Raw genomic sequence first — 14648 nt, 5'->3', positions numbered from 1 at the left:
CAATAGAAGACGTGCATAGCTACCAGCGGCATCAAAAAGGCTCTTTGCTGGCGCTGGCGCTGCCGCTGGCGCTGCCGCTGGCGCTGGCGCCGGCGCCGGCTGCCGCTGCTTTTTGCAGCCTGAAGTCAACTCATCCAATGATCAGCCAGAGTGCAGCACGCACGCCTGTGACGCGTAAAGATGCATTCACTTGCGCTGGGGAATGAGAGTATTCTGGAGAACTGTTCCGGTGTTGTGCAAAACTGTATGTGTAAAACTGCGGCATTGGTGGGGGAGAAAATGCCCCGCCCTCTGGCCCAGCCAGTGTTTTAAAGAACGAACGATGACCGTTGTATCGGTGTACCTGTCCCAAAGTGCTTGTGTTGTACAGTACACCCGCCACGCAAGATGGCGCCCGAGTGCGACAGTTATTCTTGTGTGACCCTGATGACATAACGAAGAAGAAATGACTAGCAGGAAACATGGCGTCTTCCTTGGACGATGATGAGATCTCCAGTGATGATTATTATTCCCTGCTTAACGTCCGACGAGAGGTACATTTTGCAATTATCCCGAGAAGAACACATAAGCGTGAAGGTGCTCTGGCGAGTGCCATCGTATCTGGCCGCCATCCGCCCATGTTGCCTTCCGGTTGCGCTTGTCACGATGTTCAACAAGTTAGCCAAACGGCTAACTTGTGACCCTCGACATTGATTTCGGTGTGTGCCTGCCTCTGGCTGCAAACTTTTTTCCAGAGCGCGAAACAACTTGATGGCTGACAGGCAGCCACCAAGCGGTCAACGAACCAAACCGGCTCGTCCACGCACGCTTTTGCCCTTGTGCGGGCCCTTCCGTCCCCTCCCCTCGCCTCCGTGCAGACTGATTTTGCTAGTTGACCTCTTCGTGTTTGCAGCGCGGTCAGGGCGAGTGGCCCTCGACTACACCCGGATTTACTTCCAGTTGATCAGATTAGACATGCTTGATGTCAAGGGGATCGCGTGCTCCCTCTCAGGTGTCTCCTTTTTAATGCAGCGTGCCACGTTGCGAGCGAGCGAGCGCACAAGGCGAACCCTCGTCGGTAGACTGTAAAGAGTCACAATATTGTTGGCAATCGTCTGCTGAAATGGGGCGACTGGAGAAAATGCTCCTATTTCCAAAGTCCTTGAACAGCTTCTTGGGAGTTCACTGTCATTTGTAAGAGCCGTAATCACCATTGAAAAGAGCTGGCCAATTAGACAGCGTGCGTCCGTCCGTCCGTCCGTGCGTGCTCGCCTGCCGACCGCCAGTGCCAGTAACTACTGCAACTGCATGCCCTGGCGTCCGGTCCTTGCCGCTCTTTTGCTGTCACATTTGTGATTTTGACTCGACGTGCGGCGACACTTTGTATGCAGCCATAGTTGTTTATGAATAAAGCTGCCGCAGAACAAGCAACGCTTCACGGCCGGTCGGTCGTCAGCGGTCTCCGGAGCGCTCTTTAGGCCGGGTATTGGACTTTTGGTGGAGGGATGAGTGCTCCTCCTGCAGAGGCATCAGATACACGGCCGATGGCTAGCCACATTGTTGGTTTTGATATCAAAGTCAAAGTCTGCTTTATTGTCAACGTCTTCACATGCCGAGACACACAAAGAGATGGAAATGACGTTTTCTCTATCCCACGGTGACGATCGTGACCTATTACACGATAGACATACAAGTAAACGACACGATATAAAAACAAGAAGGCACAAACGATAAATAATTGCATGATTGCGCTTCACACTGCCCCAAAATTGGAATGGATGTGCGGCGTGGACCGAGCCTTTGACGCTCTCTGCCAGCCAGCTGTTTGACAACAATGATCCCATTGCCTTTCTTTCTTTGCATGTTTTTTACATTTCCTCAAAGTTAATAGTTGTGTGAACGTTGTGCTTCAGGCAACGCAGGAGCAGCTGAAGGCGGCGTACAGACGCTTGTGCATGTTATACCACCCAGACAAACATCGGGATCCCGAACTCAAGCGCCAAGCAGAGTGTCTTTTTAACCTGGTGCACCAAGCTTACGAAGGTAACTCGCCGATGACCCAAAATCCGGAGCCAGAGCGATGTTTGCTTTGTGTTTCTCTAGTGCTGAGTGATCCGCAGGCACGAGCTATCTACGACGTCTATGGCAAGCGCGGACTTGACGTCGACGGATGGGAGGTCAGTCGGTCGAGTGACGCTTTATCTTCGGGTGACTCGCGCAGTCTTGACGTGTGTGTCGAGAAGGACGCCGTGCGCTACATACGGCCAAAGCCACCCCATGCGTGCGCTCTGTCACAGATGACCGTTCTTTTTCCATGAAAGAGCCCCTTGTACGGGTTCGGGTGGCACAGTGTGTTGTTCCTCCAGGTGATAGAGAGGAAAAGAACCCCTGCGGAGATTCGGGAGGAGTACGAGCGTCTTCAGAGGGAGCGAGAGGAGAGGAGACTTCAGCAAAGGACCAACCCGAAGGTGCGATGACTCGCTGGAGAGGGCCGGCGGGCCGGCCGACCGACCGCCCGGCCGACCGACCGGCCTGCTGGCTCACTGCTCTCACGTCCCCCCTCGCCCTCGCTTCAAAGGGAACAATTAGCGTGGGCGTCGATGCCACGGACCTCTTTGATCGCTACGAAGAGGACTACGAGGGCATGGGTGGAGGCGGCGTCCCGCACCTGGAAATCAACAAAATGCACATCTCCCAATCCATCGAGGTCCGTCTCTTTTGTGCGTGCGTGTGTGGCAGCTGTCGTGAACTGTGTGCGCGCGCGTGCCCTCTTCTCCAGGCCCCTCTCACCGCCAACGACACGGCCATCTTGTCCGGTTCTTTGTCTACGCACAATGGAAACGGAGGCGGGACTATTAACTTGGCCTTGAGGAAAGTCACCTCGGCTCAAGGTTGGGGAGAGGTATGTTGCCCAAAAGAACCCGCTTGCGTGCGAGCGAGCGAGCGAGCGAGCGAGCAGACGGTTCCCATCCGATCCCGGCGCCGGGCGTCGCGTCAGTCTGACACAAAAAGTCACGGAAAAAGGTTATTGGACAATCACCGGCAGCCTTTCCCAAAATGGGCTCGCTCGCTTCGTGCCTTGCTGGCCACCAGGCCATCATCAAAGGGTTGTTTGGGAGCCGTGGACAGCGCCTCGTTTGTGCCCGCAGATGGAGCTGGGCGCCGGGGACACCCACGGACCTCTCTTTGGAATGAAAGTCTTCCGCAACTTGACGCCGCGCTTGTAAGACTTTGGCGTTCCCAGAATGAGCGGAGCGGACAAAGGTGCGAGTGTTGTCTGTCTTGCTCTTTTTGCCCCCGAGCTACGTGACGGCGCAATGCGGACTGCAGTTTTCCTCGCGAGGCGTGCGTCCCGGCCTCACCACCGTGCTGGCCCGCCACCTGGACAAGAACACCATGGGTTACCTGCAGTGGCGTTGGGGCATCCACTCGTCTATGAACACCAGCGTCGTTCGGGACACTGAGAGCAGCCATTTCACCTTGGCCCTGCAGGTGTGCCGCCCGGCCGGCCGGGCCTCGCTCGCCTCGCCTCGCCGCTTGCTCGTCAGCCGCCGCCACCGCCTTTGCTCCCTCTTTGCAGCTGGGGATTCCGCACACTTTTATGATGATGAGCTACCAGTACAAGTTCCAGGACGAAGACCAGACCAGAATTAAGGGCTCAATCAAGTCGGTAGCCAGATGGGAACCTCTTGTTTTTCCCAGTCCACGCTTTTTGTTGCAGCCGCTGCGCTTGTGTGTGTGTGCGCGCGGACGCGCGTTGCAGGTCCGGCTTCTTTGGGACTGTGCTGGAGTACGGCGCCGAGAGGAAAATCAGCCGACACAGCGTTCTGGGGGCCGTGGTCAGCGTCGGGGTGCCTCAGGGTGTCTCGCTTAAAGTCAAGTGAGTGGCGCTCGGACAAGCCTGGTTTGGCCGCAAGCTGGCGTCGAGGCAGGCAGGGCGCCGTCCACGAATAGCAGATCATCCAAGCCAGCGTCTGTGCGCAGGCTAAACCGAGCCAGCCAGACGTACCTCTTCCCCGTTCACCTGACCGACCAACTCCTGCCCAGCGCCGTGTTTTACGCCACGGTGGGACCGCTGGTGGTCTACCTGGCCGTGCGGCAGCTCGTCATCCAGCCGTACGTGCGGGCCCAGAAGGAACGGTGCGAAATTGGAGGCCGTGGACCAACCGCGCGCAATCTTGACGCTTTGTTGAAGCTCCGTCTGCCGACAGGGACTTGGAGAAGCAGCGGCAAAGCTCGGCTTCCAACACGGCCAAGAAGAAGCAAGAGGCGGAGGCGGCGGTGAGCGCCGCTTCGTTTCAAAGCCAAGTCCGCGTCTGGCTGACGTCCCCCCTCTCAGCTGACCGTCTGCTTGCCTTTTTCATCCGTGCAGGTCTTACTCATGCAGGAGTCCGTGCGGAGGATTATCGAAGCCGAGGAGTCTCGAATGGGTACGGACGGCCGGCTTTGAAAGCCCAGCGAGCGCGGCTCGTCCTGGGCAGCGCTTGAGTTCTTTGGAGACGCTCTGCAAATTCCAAACATTTCATTGCGTTTGGTCGTCCTCCCAAAATGAGGCGCCAAAAGTGGCCGCTCGGAGGCCTTGCCAAATACTTTGCATTTGCGGCAACCGTCGTTGCCCTCGGGATCTCCTCTTCCCGTCGCTCCGGTGTTGCGCTCGCTGTCGTCCAGCGCAGTCCCGGAGGTCCTCCGGCCGGCTTCCCGCTTACGCACCGCCGTGCCGCCCAACCAGGTCTGGTCATACTCAACGCCTGGTACGGCAAGTTCGTGACGGACAACAGCCGGAGACACGAGCGGGCCAAGGTGATCGACGTGAGCGTGCCGCTGCAGTGTCTGGTGAAGGACTCCAAACTCATCCTCACCGAGGCCGCCAAGGTATCCCGATGCCGACTGGATGGCAAATGCCGCCGTCGAATTTCCAAGCTTTTGTTTTTGCCGGCCTTGCTCTTAGGACCGGGGGGGGATTATTTGAACGGAATATTCCGTCGACCGTCCCATTTGTCGAGTCGGCGCGTGAAGATGACGGGATTCCGCCTTTGCGCTTGTCCCTCTGCTCTGTCTCTTAGTCCGGCCTGCCCGGTTTCTATGACCCGTGCGTGGGGGAGGAAAAGAGCCTCAAGGTGCTGTACCAGTTCCGCGGTGTCATGCATCAAGTCCTGTCAGGAGACTCCGAAGCACTCAGGATACCAAAGCAATGTGAGTCATCTTCACAGACCGAGCGGAGTTGTCCGCCGGTCCTTTCGGGATCCGGCTCGCTGCAGCACAAGCGGGCAAGGAAATGCTTTTAGGCTGCGTGTCTAAACATGCGTCTGTGCCTGTTTCTCTTTGCAGCTCACAGGATCGATACGGACACATAGGGGAAGGTGTTCCTGTGCTGAGGAAGGAAAAGCGAGCCGCGTTTGTCAGCGCTTGGAGTCATCTTTGTTTTAGAGCCAACAGAGGCCAAGTCTCGGTCACTCAAAAAGGCGTCGCTCGCTCGATCGATGGCAAATGAAGCTTGACAAACGGTGTCCGCCGACACGGTTGGGTTCTGCTTGAAATGTGACACTGATGATGATGATGATGATGATGATGTCGTCGGCGTACATTTACTCCAGTTAAGGATGGTCAACTTTTGGTTTGACCTTGCAGTGCCTGCGTGATTTAAAAAACAATTGCACCTGTTTCTATACTGGAGTATTAAAAAAGTCTCTCAGTCAAGGATAATTGTGTTTTTTCTTCTTCTTTTTGACTTTGGCTGTTGATATTAAGCTGGCTCAAAAGAACAGGACACTTGTTGACTTTTCCCATGTCGCATTCCTACATGTTTGCCAAGTTTCCCTCGTTCAACACACCTGATTGAAATGATCAGTTCATCCTCACGTTCTGCAGGAGCCTGATCATTGGAGCAGGAGTTGAACGAGGGAAACTTGGAAAACATGGAGGAATGCGGTGCACCGGTGGCAACGTAAGATGGCTGCCTTCTGGCTTCAGCCGCGAGAAGCCAATCGGGAGTTCAACATATGGGCGGACGCGTCACGTCGCGTCGCTGGTTTGCCGTTGGCACCGACACCGACTCCAGTCTCGCCTCGCTAGTACCGAAAGCAAGACTGACTTTATGCTTTCGTTATGATGCGCGACGTCTTCTGGAACTCTATGTCGAGACCTTTAGTTTCTGAGTGAGGCGCGACACTCGATCGCATCCGGTAAGCTCCAACGTCACTGCCTCGTCGAATTGAATCGAATCGCCTTGAGCGTTGACTTCGCCTTGAACTTCCGCGTCGAGTTTGTTGCAGAAGTTGACATCTCCGGCCGCTTTGACCTCATCCAGATTTCGAAGACGCCGTGTGTGGTCCGTCCATGAAGTGGAGTCGGAATGGGTGCAACGCAGAGCTCCGATTCCGTCCCTCCGAGTCCGTCTCCCGTTTCTACCGTGCCCGAGGTACGCTTCCTAGCGAAGCCTAACCTAACCACGTCGAAAGCAACCGTTGCATTTGTGCCTGCCGACGCGGTGACCGGGAATAGGCAGTTCCTTTGTACGACGGAGGAGGAGGATCAAGTCGCGGGCGACGGAATAACTTTCTGCCCAGCCCACTTTGAGGCGACAAGAGCACCGCTGGCCTCCTCCTCCAAATGCAAACAGTGACAGCATAGGGTGATGGCCGGACGGACGGACGGACGGACGGACAGACGGGACGGATCTCTCAGAGGGTCCGGCGGACACCACGCGGGACCCGACAACATTGCTGCCCGTGTCCCGAGAGCCTCGCACATAGACTCAGTCTTCGCTGACTGCGCCCATTAGCGCCACCTGGCTTGAACCCAAGTGATCCATCCCCATCTGTGCCCTGCACACCTTGCACACCTCCATTTGACGCGAGTGCTTTTCGGCGGTTGTTTGGTTGGCTGCGAGCTTCACGTGGCCTTGCTCTTTTCTCATCAGGGCTCTGTTCCTCTGGATGTCCTGGAAGAGATCTTCTTGAAGCTCCCCCCTCAGCAGGTGGTCCTGATGTGTCGCTTGGTGTGCCGTCAATGGAGAGACGTCGCCGACAGCCAGTCCTTATGGAGAGAGCGCTGCCGTCGGGAAGGCCACCGGCTCTTCGACGCGTCCAGACTCCCCCGAGACTGGCGCTTGTTTTACTTCTTGTGCAAGAAGAAACGAAATCTTCTCAAGAACCCGCGGGCCGATGGTCGGGAAAGCCCTAACGCTTGTGCCGTCGCGAGCTACCTTTTCCTCACGCTGGCCATGGTCTTTCCAGATCAGATGAGAGGTTGGCAGATCTCGGAGAACGGCGGCGACCACTGGAAGGTCGAGGGTGTCTTGGAGGCGCACCCAAACGAAAGCGTCAAGAACAACTTTGTGACTTCGTACGGGTAAGGGCGACGGGGAGGCGACGGGCCCGAGTCGCCCGCCTTGGCCGTGAGCTTTTCATTTGATTTCTTTCAGCATGTGCAGCAAGTCCCAGCTGATTGATCTGGAGTCGGAAGGTTACAGCGCATCCTTCGTGGACTGCATCCAGCCGCACATCAGAATCGCCGACTGGTAAGCGCTCACGCAGACCGAGGCTACCCGGCTAACGGGCAGCGATGCACGGGGTGGGCGCCATTTTAGCCGCGGCCCAAAATGCTCAGCCGATAAAAACAAGGATGCCAAGGCGGACTGCAGCGGCCCGATGCTGTTGGAGAAACACGCCGCTCGGTGACTGTCGCATTTTGAAAAGCACGAGCAAGCCTCGCCAAAGCGAGTCTGACCAAAGCGCTGGTGCGTGGCGGTGCTGCTGCTGCTGTTGCTGCTGCCGCCGCCGCTGCTGCGAAGCACATCCGGCGGCAGCAGCGCGAAATGCGTAGCCAGCATTAGCCGTCCGCCATTGTATTGAAATCAATGTTTTTGAAAGTTCCGGATTTGGCATGTCTTGCGGCAACCTGGACTTGAGGGCCAGCCCGCTGACCCTCGGCCCGCTGACCCCCGGCTTGCATTGCAGGTATGCCCCTCGATGGGACTGCGGCTGTCAATACAAGATCCACGTGGATCTGCTAAATCAAAGGAAGAAGCCAATTGAGAGCTTTTCCCCCGACGAGATTTATTTTCAGCAATGGAACGATGGCAAATGGAAGCAGGTATGAAGGCAGAAGCCACCTTGAGGAAAATGAAGTCCGAGCAACAAGGGAAAATTTGGATTGATATATATATTTTTTCCCCCCTCATCAGATCACACACGTGTTCCACAACTATGGGCCAGGAGTGAGATACATCCGCTTCGTCCACGGCGGCAAGGACACCCAGTTCTGGGCCGGGTGGTACGGAATCCGCCTTACGGACAGCTGCGTTGAGATATGTCCCGCCATGGAAACCTAGTTGGATGCGCTTCACTTCAAAGGTTCCCTCAAGTAAGGAGACCCGGTTGAAAGTTGACATCCAAAGCTTTTGTTTTGGAGTCTGCGGGCCTCGGCCGGTCTTCTGCATCCGCCTCCATGCGCGCCCGGCGCCGTCCCCCGCATAGCCACCGTCTTTGAGGCGGCTCCCCTCGCTCCGGCACGGTTCTTCTCAGCCGGGACGTGTCCGACGCTCGGGGCGTTTGCGAGCGGCTTCTGGTCGTCTGGCGGCATTTCTCTGTCGACGCGTACCGTCTGAACGTTCGCTTGTCAATAAAAGGGACAACTTGCAGTTTGGGTTTGAAATGCGTTCCGAGACGTGCAAATCAAAAAAGGGGCGATTGGCTCGGTTTGAGATGCAGGAAACAACAACAACTACGAGGTCAGATGGCTTCCTTGGTCATTCACTCCTTCACTCCACTCACTGCAAACTCTTTCCCAAGCGTCCTTCCACACGTGGTTTGGACTCGTGCGAAACGATGCGACTGCCAGCAGGTTGAGAAGGCGAGGCGAGGCGAGACGGGTTCCCACCCTCGCCAAACTCGTTGGGCCAATTTTGAGCGCAGTCTTGAACATCGGTGCAGCTCGATGGACTGCTGCCAAACTGAACATCATAAACCAAAAATGGGTCCATCCAAGAGAAATAAAAAGCAAACAAGGATGCCGAGGCGGACTGCAGCGGCCGGATGCTGTTGGAGAAACACGCATCGTGCAAGACGACTTGCATGAAGCATTCCTACCTCCTGACTGACTGACTGACTGACAAGGAGTTCTGATAGAGGATGAAAAAAACCATCGCTCGCTCGCTCTCTCTCTCTCTCTGTGTTTTTCTGCAACCCTCTCAACAGAGGCAGGCAGGCAGTACGTACAGCGAGCGCACATCATATTTGATCAAAGCTGGCCAAAATGTCCTCTGCCAAAGTGTGATTGTGTCACAGACACAAGTGGTGAGACTGCTCATTGTTGCCTGTTGTTTTGTGTGGGGCAACGTGCAGGGCGCCGCGCCAACTCGCCCCCAAATCAAATTTAGAAGCCCGTGACGAGGCTGTCGCCCCCTTGTGGACGAGCTGGCTGGATGCTGAAGCACGCGAGCTAGGCGTTGTGAAATCCAATGTGTTAATCATTGTTTTTTATCGAGCCAAGTTCAGAGTCCCGCCCTCATCGGATGAGTGCAAAAGTACAGCGGCTCATTTGGGAAGACGAACAAAAAAACACGACCAGGAATCAGAATTAGCCATCATATTCACACACAGTAGCAACAGTCGGACGATATTGAGAGTTTTTTTAAAACCCACATTGGAATAGTGCCAGACTTTCAATACGCTTGTCGTCAAAATAGTACAAGGCTTTTGAGTTTGGAACGGGCGTTTGCTTGCTTGCTTGCTTGCTTGCTTGCTTCTCTGCGTTCTCTTGATAGGCCACAAGTCCTTCTGGATTGATCAACTGCACTCGGATTGGCTCGTATTTCATTGGAGGGAGGGAGGTATGGACGGATGGATGGAGGGATGGATGGAGGGATGGATGGATGGGAGTCTCTCTCTGAATGTTTCAATGCGGGAGCAGCTGCCGCAGGATGGCATGCGGTGTGCGGGAAATTGAATGGCACCAGAGGTCATAGCGACCCCCGACTGCCTCCGTTGCGCCAAAGTGACATTTGAGAAGAATCAAATAGACGAAACTGAAACCATCACGGCATCAATGATGATCCCCAACGACATAACCATCTCAAGTAACAAAGAGTCTTTGTGGTCAAGGGATCGGAGGAAGATGGAGTGGGCTGGACAAACGGCCCTCGCCGGCTCTCACGGCCCTCGCCGGGCTTCGCTGGCCCTCGCCCGCCTGCCCTCGCCCGCCTGCCCTCTCAGCTCTCCTGCGCCTCCTCGTTTGGCTCAGCTGCGGGCGAGCCACTCGCTCCTGGCGTTTCTTCCTCCACCATGGCCGATTTTCTTGTCGTTCCTAGCGAGGAGCAAGGGGTCGGGAGGCGAATGCCAATTGGGCAGGGGTGTCCGAATGGGTGACGCCGCCGTACCTGTGAGGTAGTTTCTGTGCAGCCGATGGAAGAAGAGCAGCGCCAGAAAAAGGAGCAACCCAAGGCTGGCGATAATCACGCCACACAGAAGAAAGCTGTAGCTGCCTTTCGTCTCGATAATCTGGGGAACGGAACGGCACCGGCAAATGTCTCCGAGTGTTGTTTTGGGAGACCGGCGCGTTGGCAGCCGGTAGACTTACAGAGCCCACCAGAACCGTCATGACCATCTCTCCCATTCCCGCGCTGGTCACCAGCACCGAGGTAGCGCATCCTAGAGAGGTGGCAGTGTTTTCTGTCAACGTGTGCGTGTTGTGTGTGCGCACGCGCGCGCGCGCACGCACGCACGTGGTCTCAGGCGTACCCTGGTAATCGAGGATGTCCTCGGTGTAGGCCAGCATGCACGGGAAGATGCTGCTGAGAAAAAGCCCACACAAACAGGTGCCGACGTACAACATTGCGCGGCTGTTGGGGAGGATCAGCAGCAGCAAGACTGTGACGATTACGCCCGCCTGTCAAAGGCAGGACAGGTTGCCTGAAACCCCGAGCGCCTTTGGCGGGGTGGGCGGGTGCGTCCGCCCCTTGGCGGCGTGGGCGGGTGCGTGCGCCCTTTGGCGGGCAGACGGGCGCTTTCCTTACCAGATTGAAGATGAGCAGTCTCACCACTGGGAAACGGTACGAGAGAGGGATGGAGAGCAGCCGACCTGCCGTGATGGCCGCCCAGAAAATGCTGGGTAAGTAGCCGGCTGCCTTATGGGCGAGAGAAATGGGCGGTTTGACGGCATACGTGAAGACAAAGCCGGCATAGGCGCCCTGGAAAACAAAATGGGCCTCTGTTACGCGGCGTCACCACCGTGGCTTGGCGTGGCATCTGCTGAATTGCACAGAACAATTACGCAGAACATACTGCAGAGAGCATTTTAGCCTCGACTTCTTCCTCATTCATTAGCCTGTGTTTGCCATTTTGTGTTAGCATTAGGCGATTTTCCATTTTCAATTCATTCTCGTTGCTGGCTGTTTGATAGAGAACCTGAGCTGGGAGCAGCGGCTTGAAGGCTCACGTCTTCCTGACTTGAGGTCAGCGTGCACCCTCTGTCTTAATTGTGGTTTCACACGCCCAAGCAAAAAAAAAAAACTCGACCGAAGGACAGCTTGGCTCTCCGGTACGTGTGTGCGTGCGTGCGTGCGTACGTCTGTCCCTCACCACAATGCCATCGCTCATGAAGAGCACCATCCCGCCCAGGATGTGAATCATGAAGAAGGATAGCGGCAGGCCACGGAGGTTATCATTCTGACAGCAGCTGAAGATATTCCCGTGACCTGCGTGGACAATTAGCGGCAGCCAGGCAGCCAGGCAGCCAGGCAGGCAGGAACAACTGCATTTGTCTCTTTGTTTGCTTGTTTGTTTGTTTGTTTTGTTTGTTTGTCGCCCGGGCATGGCCAGAGAGAGTGATTACAATCACAGTAACGGACTTACCTCCAGCCTGGGGCGCCTCGGCGTCTCGGGCTCCCTGCCGGTTCTCCATGGCCAGTTCGTCTTTGTCCAGCAGATGCGGCGCGGCGCCGGGGCAGCACGGGATCAGCCGCTCGCGATACATCAGGAAGAGCACGGCCAGGGGCACGGGCAGCTGAGGGGGCCAAAGGCAATCAAATTACGACGGGCGCCGCCGCAATTTCACCGCAAGTGACCTCTTTACATTGATAAGAGCCATGATCCAGAAGGCGTAGTGCACACCGGGGCCCGCCGCCGCCGCCGCCTCCCCTCCGTGGCTCGGCGTGACGTTGTGCTCGGCAACGGGGCTGTTTATCAGCGTGTTTCTGAAGTGATGCATCAACTCGGTCACGTTGCCGGTGCTGTTGCCGCAGTGCTCCGACAGGAAGGGGTCGGCGATCAGGGGGCTCACCAGGGCGCCGAAGCCGATGAAGAAATGGAGAGCCTGGCGAAAAGCAAAGCTGGCAAAATTGCCAAAAGCCGGCCGGCCGGCCGGCCGGCAGAGCTGCCAAAAGCCGGCACAGTTGCCAAAGCCGGCCGAGCTCCCTCGGTTCTTCTTACCTGTAGGAAAACGGCCGAGTCCTTCTGGTAGACGCTGACCAGTTGGATGTTGGCGATGGTGTCGATGACTCCCATGGCCAAGCCGGACACGGCCATGGCCACGGCCAGCGTCAGGACTTGGGTGCACCAAGGGATGACGGCGAAGATGACCGAGATGAGGAGCGTCGACACCAACAAAGCGGACAGCGCGCTGAACAACCTAGAACGGAGCGAGTCGAGGGCGGGTTCTCGCGGTGAGGGGAGGCTGGCGAGGCTGGCGAGGCTGGCGACGGCTACCTACGTCCTCTTGAAGATGCCGCCCACCGAGCTGCCGATCAGCAAGCAGAACTGCTGGGAGAAGAAGACCCAGGTGATCTGGCTCAGCGTGCTCTTGGTTTGACACTGCAGGTCCTTAATGGTGGGCCCGAGAAAAGCGATGCTCAGCCCGAAGCTGAAGAAAAGGCTCCAGTAAGTCAAGGTGTGATGCGCGTTCCTCTTGAACAGAGTCACGATGCGCTCGTCCACAAACATCTTGGCCGTCAAGGAGCGGCCGTCTGCGTGGTGGTGGTGGCCGCCCGCCCCTTCCCTGGCTGCCTTTTAAACGCTGCCGGCCGGCCGGCCGCTCGCCACCCGCCGCTCCCTCCTCCCTTTTATTGCTTAATCAACAAGGATGTCCTCTTGGGTTAATGTGTGGAGGGCAAAAAAAAAAAAACAGAGGGCCGCTCGCGGGAACGGAAGCCTTCGCCGGCCGCGGCTCAATGATTAGCGGCTCCGAGAAAGCCAGAGCGAGCCCCCGTCCAAAAGGCGCTGGCGGCGGATGGCCCACGTATGGGCTTCTCACATTCAGTGGCAGACAAGTGCCACGGAAAATGATGCCGGTTCCTTCCCCCAAATTGACCACACACACACACACACACACACACACACGATGGGCCTCAAAGTCCTCACCTTAGTTCCATCCCACTCTTGGCTATTGCAGAAATGCCTTGCTTTCCAACTTTGAATTGGGCTTTGGAGCTTCCTTCCAACGCATTAGCCGCCGGGACGTGGGTGACAAGGACGCCCGGCTGGCCGATGGGGATACACCACCTTCGGTGGGATTTGGGTGGATGACAAACAGCCTGAGCCTTTCTCATCCATGCGTCGCGTCCACGCTCTGAAGCGCTTCACCTCACCAAGTCTGGTGGCCAGCCAATGGCACAATGGCAGACTACATTTCACACGTTTCGCAGGCCACAAGAAAAGACGCGCACGTGGCCAAAGTGGCTTTTGAAATCACTTTTGCTTTGGTGCCTTTGGCGGCTTGCTCAAAGTTCAACCTGGCAACCTGGTTCACATTGCTTCGGCTCTTGCGTATCGTTGCGAACAAAGTGCACATTGGCATCTGCGGACAATAAAGACATTGGATTCTTTTAGTGCTCGGCGGCTGGTTGTTTTGATTGAAAAGGTTTGCCTGAGATGAGAGTCAATTTGTGTGTGGCGTCACACTTTGTGCCTGTTCTTCTTTCAACCTGGGCCAATCTTTGCTCGCGGAGGGAACCACTGTGGGCCATTTTGGCGCCTTCCGTTCCAAATCTTTCTTCCTGTGGCGCCTCTTCTTTACTGCTTCTGTCCGGTCACTTGGGCTCATTTGTATCTCCAGCTTCGGGGACAACAAAATGGAGCCACAATTCCCAAGTCTTGCGGCCGGCTCGCAGCGCTTTCAGCTCGACAAACTCAATTTGGGACACCCTGACCTCCTCGGCTTCTGGTTAGTGCTGAGAACAAAGTCCGGCGTCTTCCGCCGCCAAGCAGTAAAACAGGGACTCGGTGCCTAATGATTGCCTGGGACGAGCAACGCAAGAGGATAAATATGGGCTTCCGGCCAAGCTGGCGGTGGCGGCGGCGGCGGCGGCGGCGGCCCTCGAGATCTCTCTGGAAAGAAAACGTGCGCAAAAGTGCACTTACTTTCCATTTTTACTGGATGAGGGCGCAAATTCAACACACACAATGGCGCATTCAGATGGGAATGAATTTCATTCCAAATCAATGCAATTCAACCCTACTCTTCTTTTTTGAGACTTTCACCGAATGACGTCAACGAAGCGGTGCATTTTTTTTGTAGGAAACCAAAGCCGAGCCGAGCAAACCAACTCGCTGGACTTCAGTCGTTAATTATCGACTCAGACGCTACGGTCAATGGCATTAAGCAGTCTTTCTTTTTTTTTTCTACAATGGTGAAGCAACGCAATTAAAGAGCCCTAGCCACCTGGGCTTCTCCCA

At 56.0% G+C, this 14648-nt stretch overlaps 3 protein-coding genes across 6 annotated transcripts; 2 read left to right on the top strand and 1 right to left on the bottom strand.

Moving 5' to 3' along the window:
- Positions 1 to 381: 381 nt before the first annotated feature.
- dnajc11a (DnaJ (Hsp40) homolog, subfamily C, member 11a) lies at positions 382 to 5682 on the top strand. Of its 2 annotated transcripts, none has more exons than XM_061266604.1 (16): positions 382 to 533; positions 1893 to 2022; positions 2083 to 2156; positions 2346 to 2447; positions 2558 to 2686; positions 2759 to 2881; positions 3129 to 3202; positions 3282 to 3471; positions 3560 to 3645; positions 3743 to 3859; positions 3964 to 4095; positions 4191 to 4260; positions 4352 to 4409; positions 4709 to 4851; positions 5043 to 5172; positions 5308 to 5682. In XM_061266604.1, the coding sequence occupies exons 1-16, from the start codon at positions 462 to 464 to the stop codon at positions 5331 to 5333; spliced, it is 1656 nt and encodes a 551-aa protein (XP_061122588.1). In that variant the 5' UTR covers positions 382 to 461; the 3' UTR covers positions 5334 to 5682. The 2 variants fall into 2 exon arrangements, with proteins under 2 accessions (XP_061122588.1, XP_061122581.1); XM_061266597.1 differs by having other exon boundaries at positions 3964 to 4119.
- Positions 5683 to 5974: 292 nt separating this feature from the next.
- Positions 5975 to 8620, top strand: LOC133144476 (F-box only protein 6-like). Of its 3 annotated transcripts, none has more exons than XM_061267196.1 (7): positions 5975 to 6161; positions 6287 to 6397; positions 6899 to 7145; positions 7215 to 7329; positions 7403 to 7498; positions 7938 to 8073; positions 8165 to 8620. In XM_061267196.1, exons 2-7 carry the CDS (start codon positions 6332 to 6334, stop codon positions 8309 to 8311), a joined length of 807 nt encoding a protein of 268 aa, XP_061123180.1. In that variant the 5' UTR covers positions 5975 to 6161; positions 6287 to 6331; the 3' UTR covers positions 8312 to 8620. The 3 variants fall into 3 exon arrangements, with proteins under 3 accessions (XP_061123180.1, XP_061123198.1, XP_061123188.1); XM_061267214.1 differs by having other exon boundaries at positions 6242 to 6397; XM_061267204.1 differs by lacking the exon at positions 5975 to 6161 and having other exon boundaries at positions 6168 to 6397.
- Positions 8621 to 10189: 1569 nt separating this feature from the next.
- Positions 10190 to 12917, bottom strand: LOC133144266 (major facilitator superfamily domain-containing protein 4B-like). Its single transcript, XM_061266836.1, has 10 exons — positions 12688 to 12917; positions 12408 to 12606; positions 12052 to 12291; positions 11832 to 11982; positions 11559 to 11674; positions 10994 to 11167; positions 10719 to 10866; positions 10558 to 10628; positions 10358 to 10478; positions 10190 to 10284 (listed from the first exon to the last, which is right to left on the bottom strand). The coding sequence occupies exons 1-10, from the start codon at positions 12915 to 12917 to the stop codon at positions 10190 to 10192; spliced, it is 1545 nt and encodes a 514-aa protein (XP_061122820.1).
- Positions 12918 to 14648: the final 1731 nt, after the last annotated feature.

Source organism: Syngnathus typhle, linkage group LG2 (genome assembly GCF_033458585.1).
Source record: "Syngnathus typhle isolate RoL2023-S1 ecotype Sweden linkage group LG2, RoL_Styp_1.0, whole genome shotgun sequence".
In the NCBI taxonomy this organism is placed as follows: domain Eukaryota; kingdom Metazoa; phylum Chordata; class Actinopteri; order Syngnathiformes; family Syngnathidae; genus Syngnathus; species Syngnathus typhle.
The sequence above is the reverse complement of the archived record's forward strand: the minus strand, read 5'-3'. Positions and strand labels throughout refer to the sequence as shown.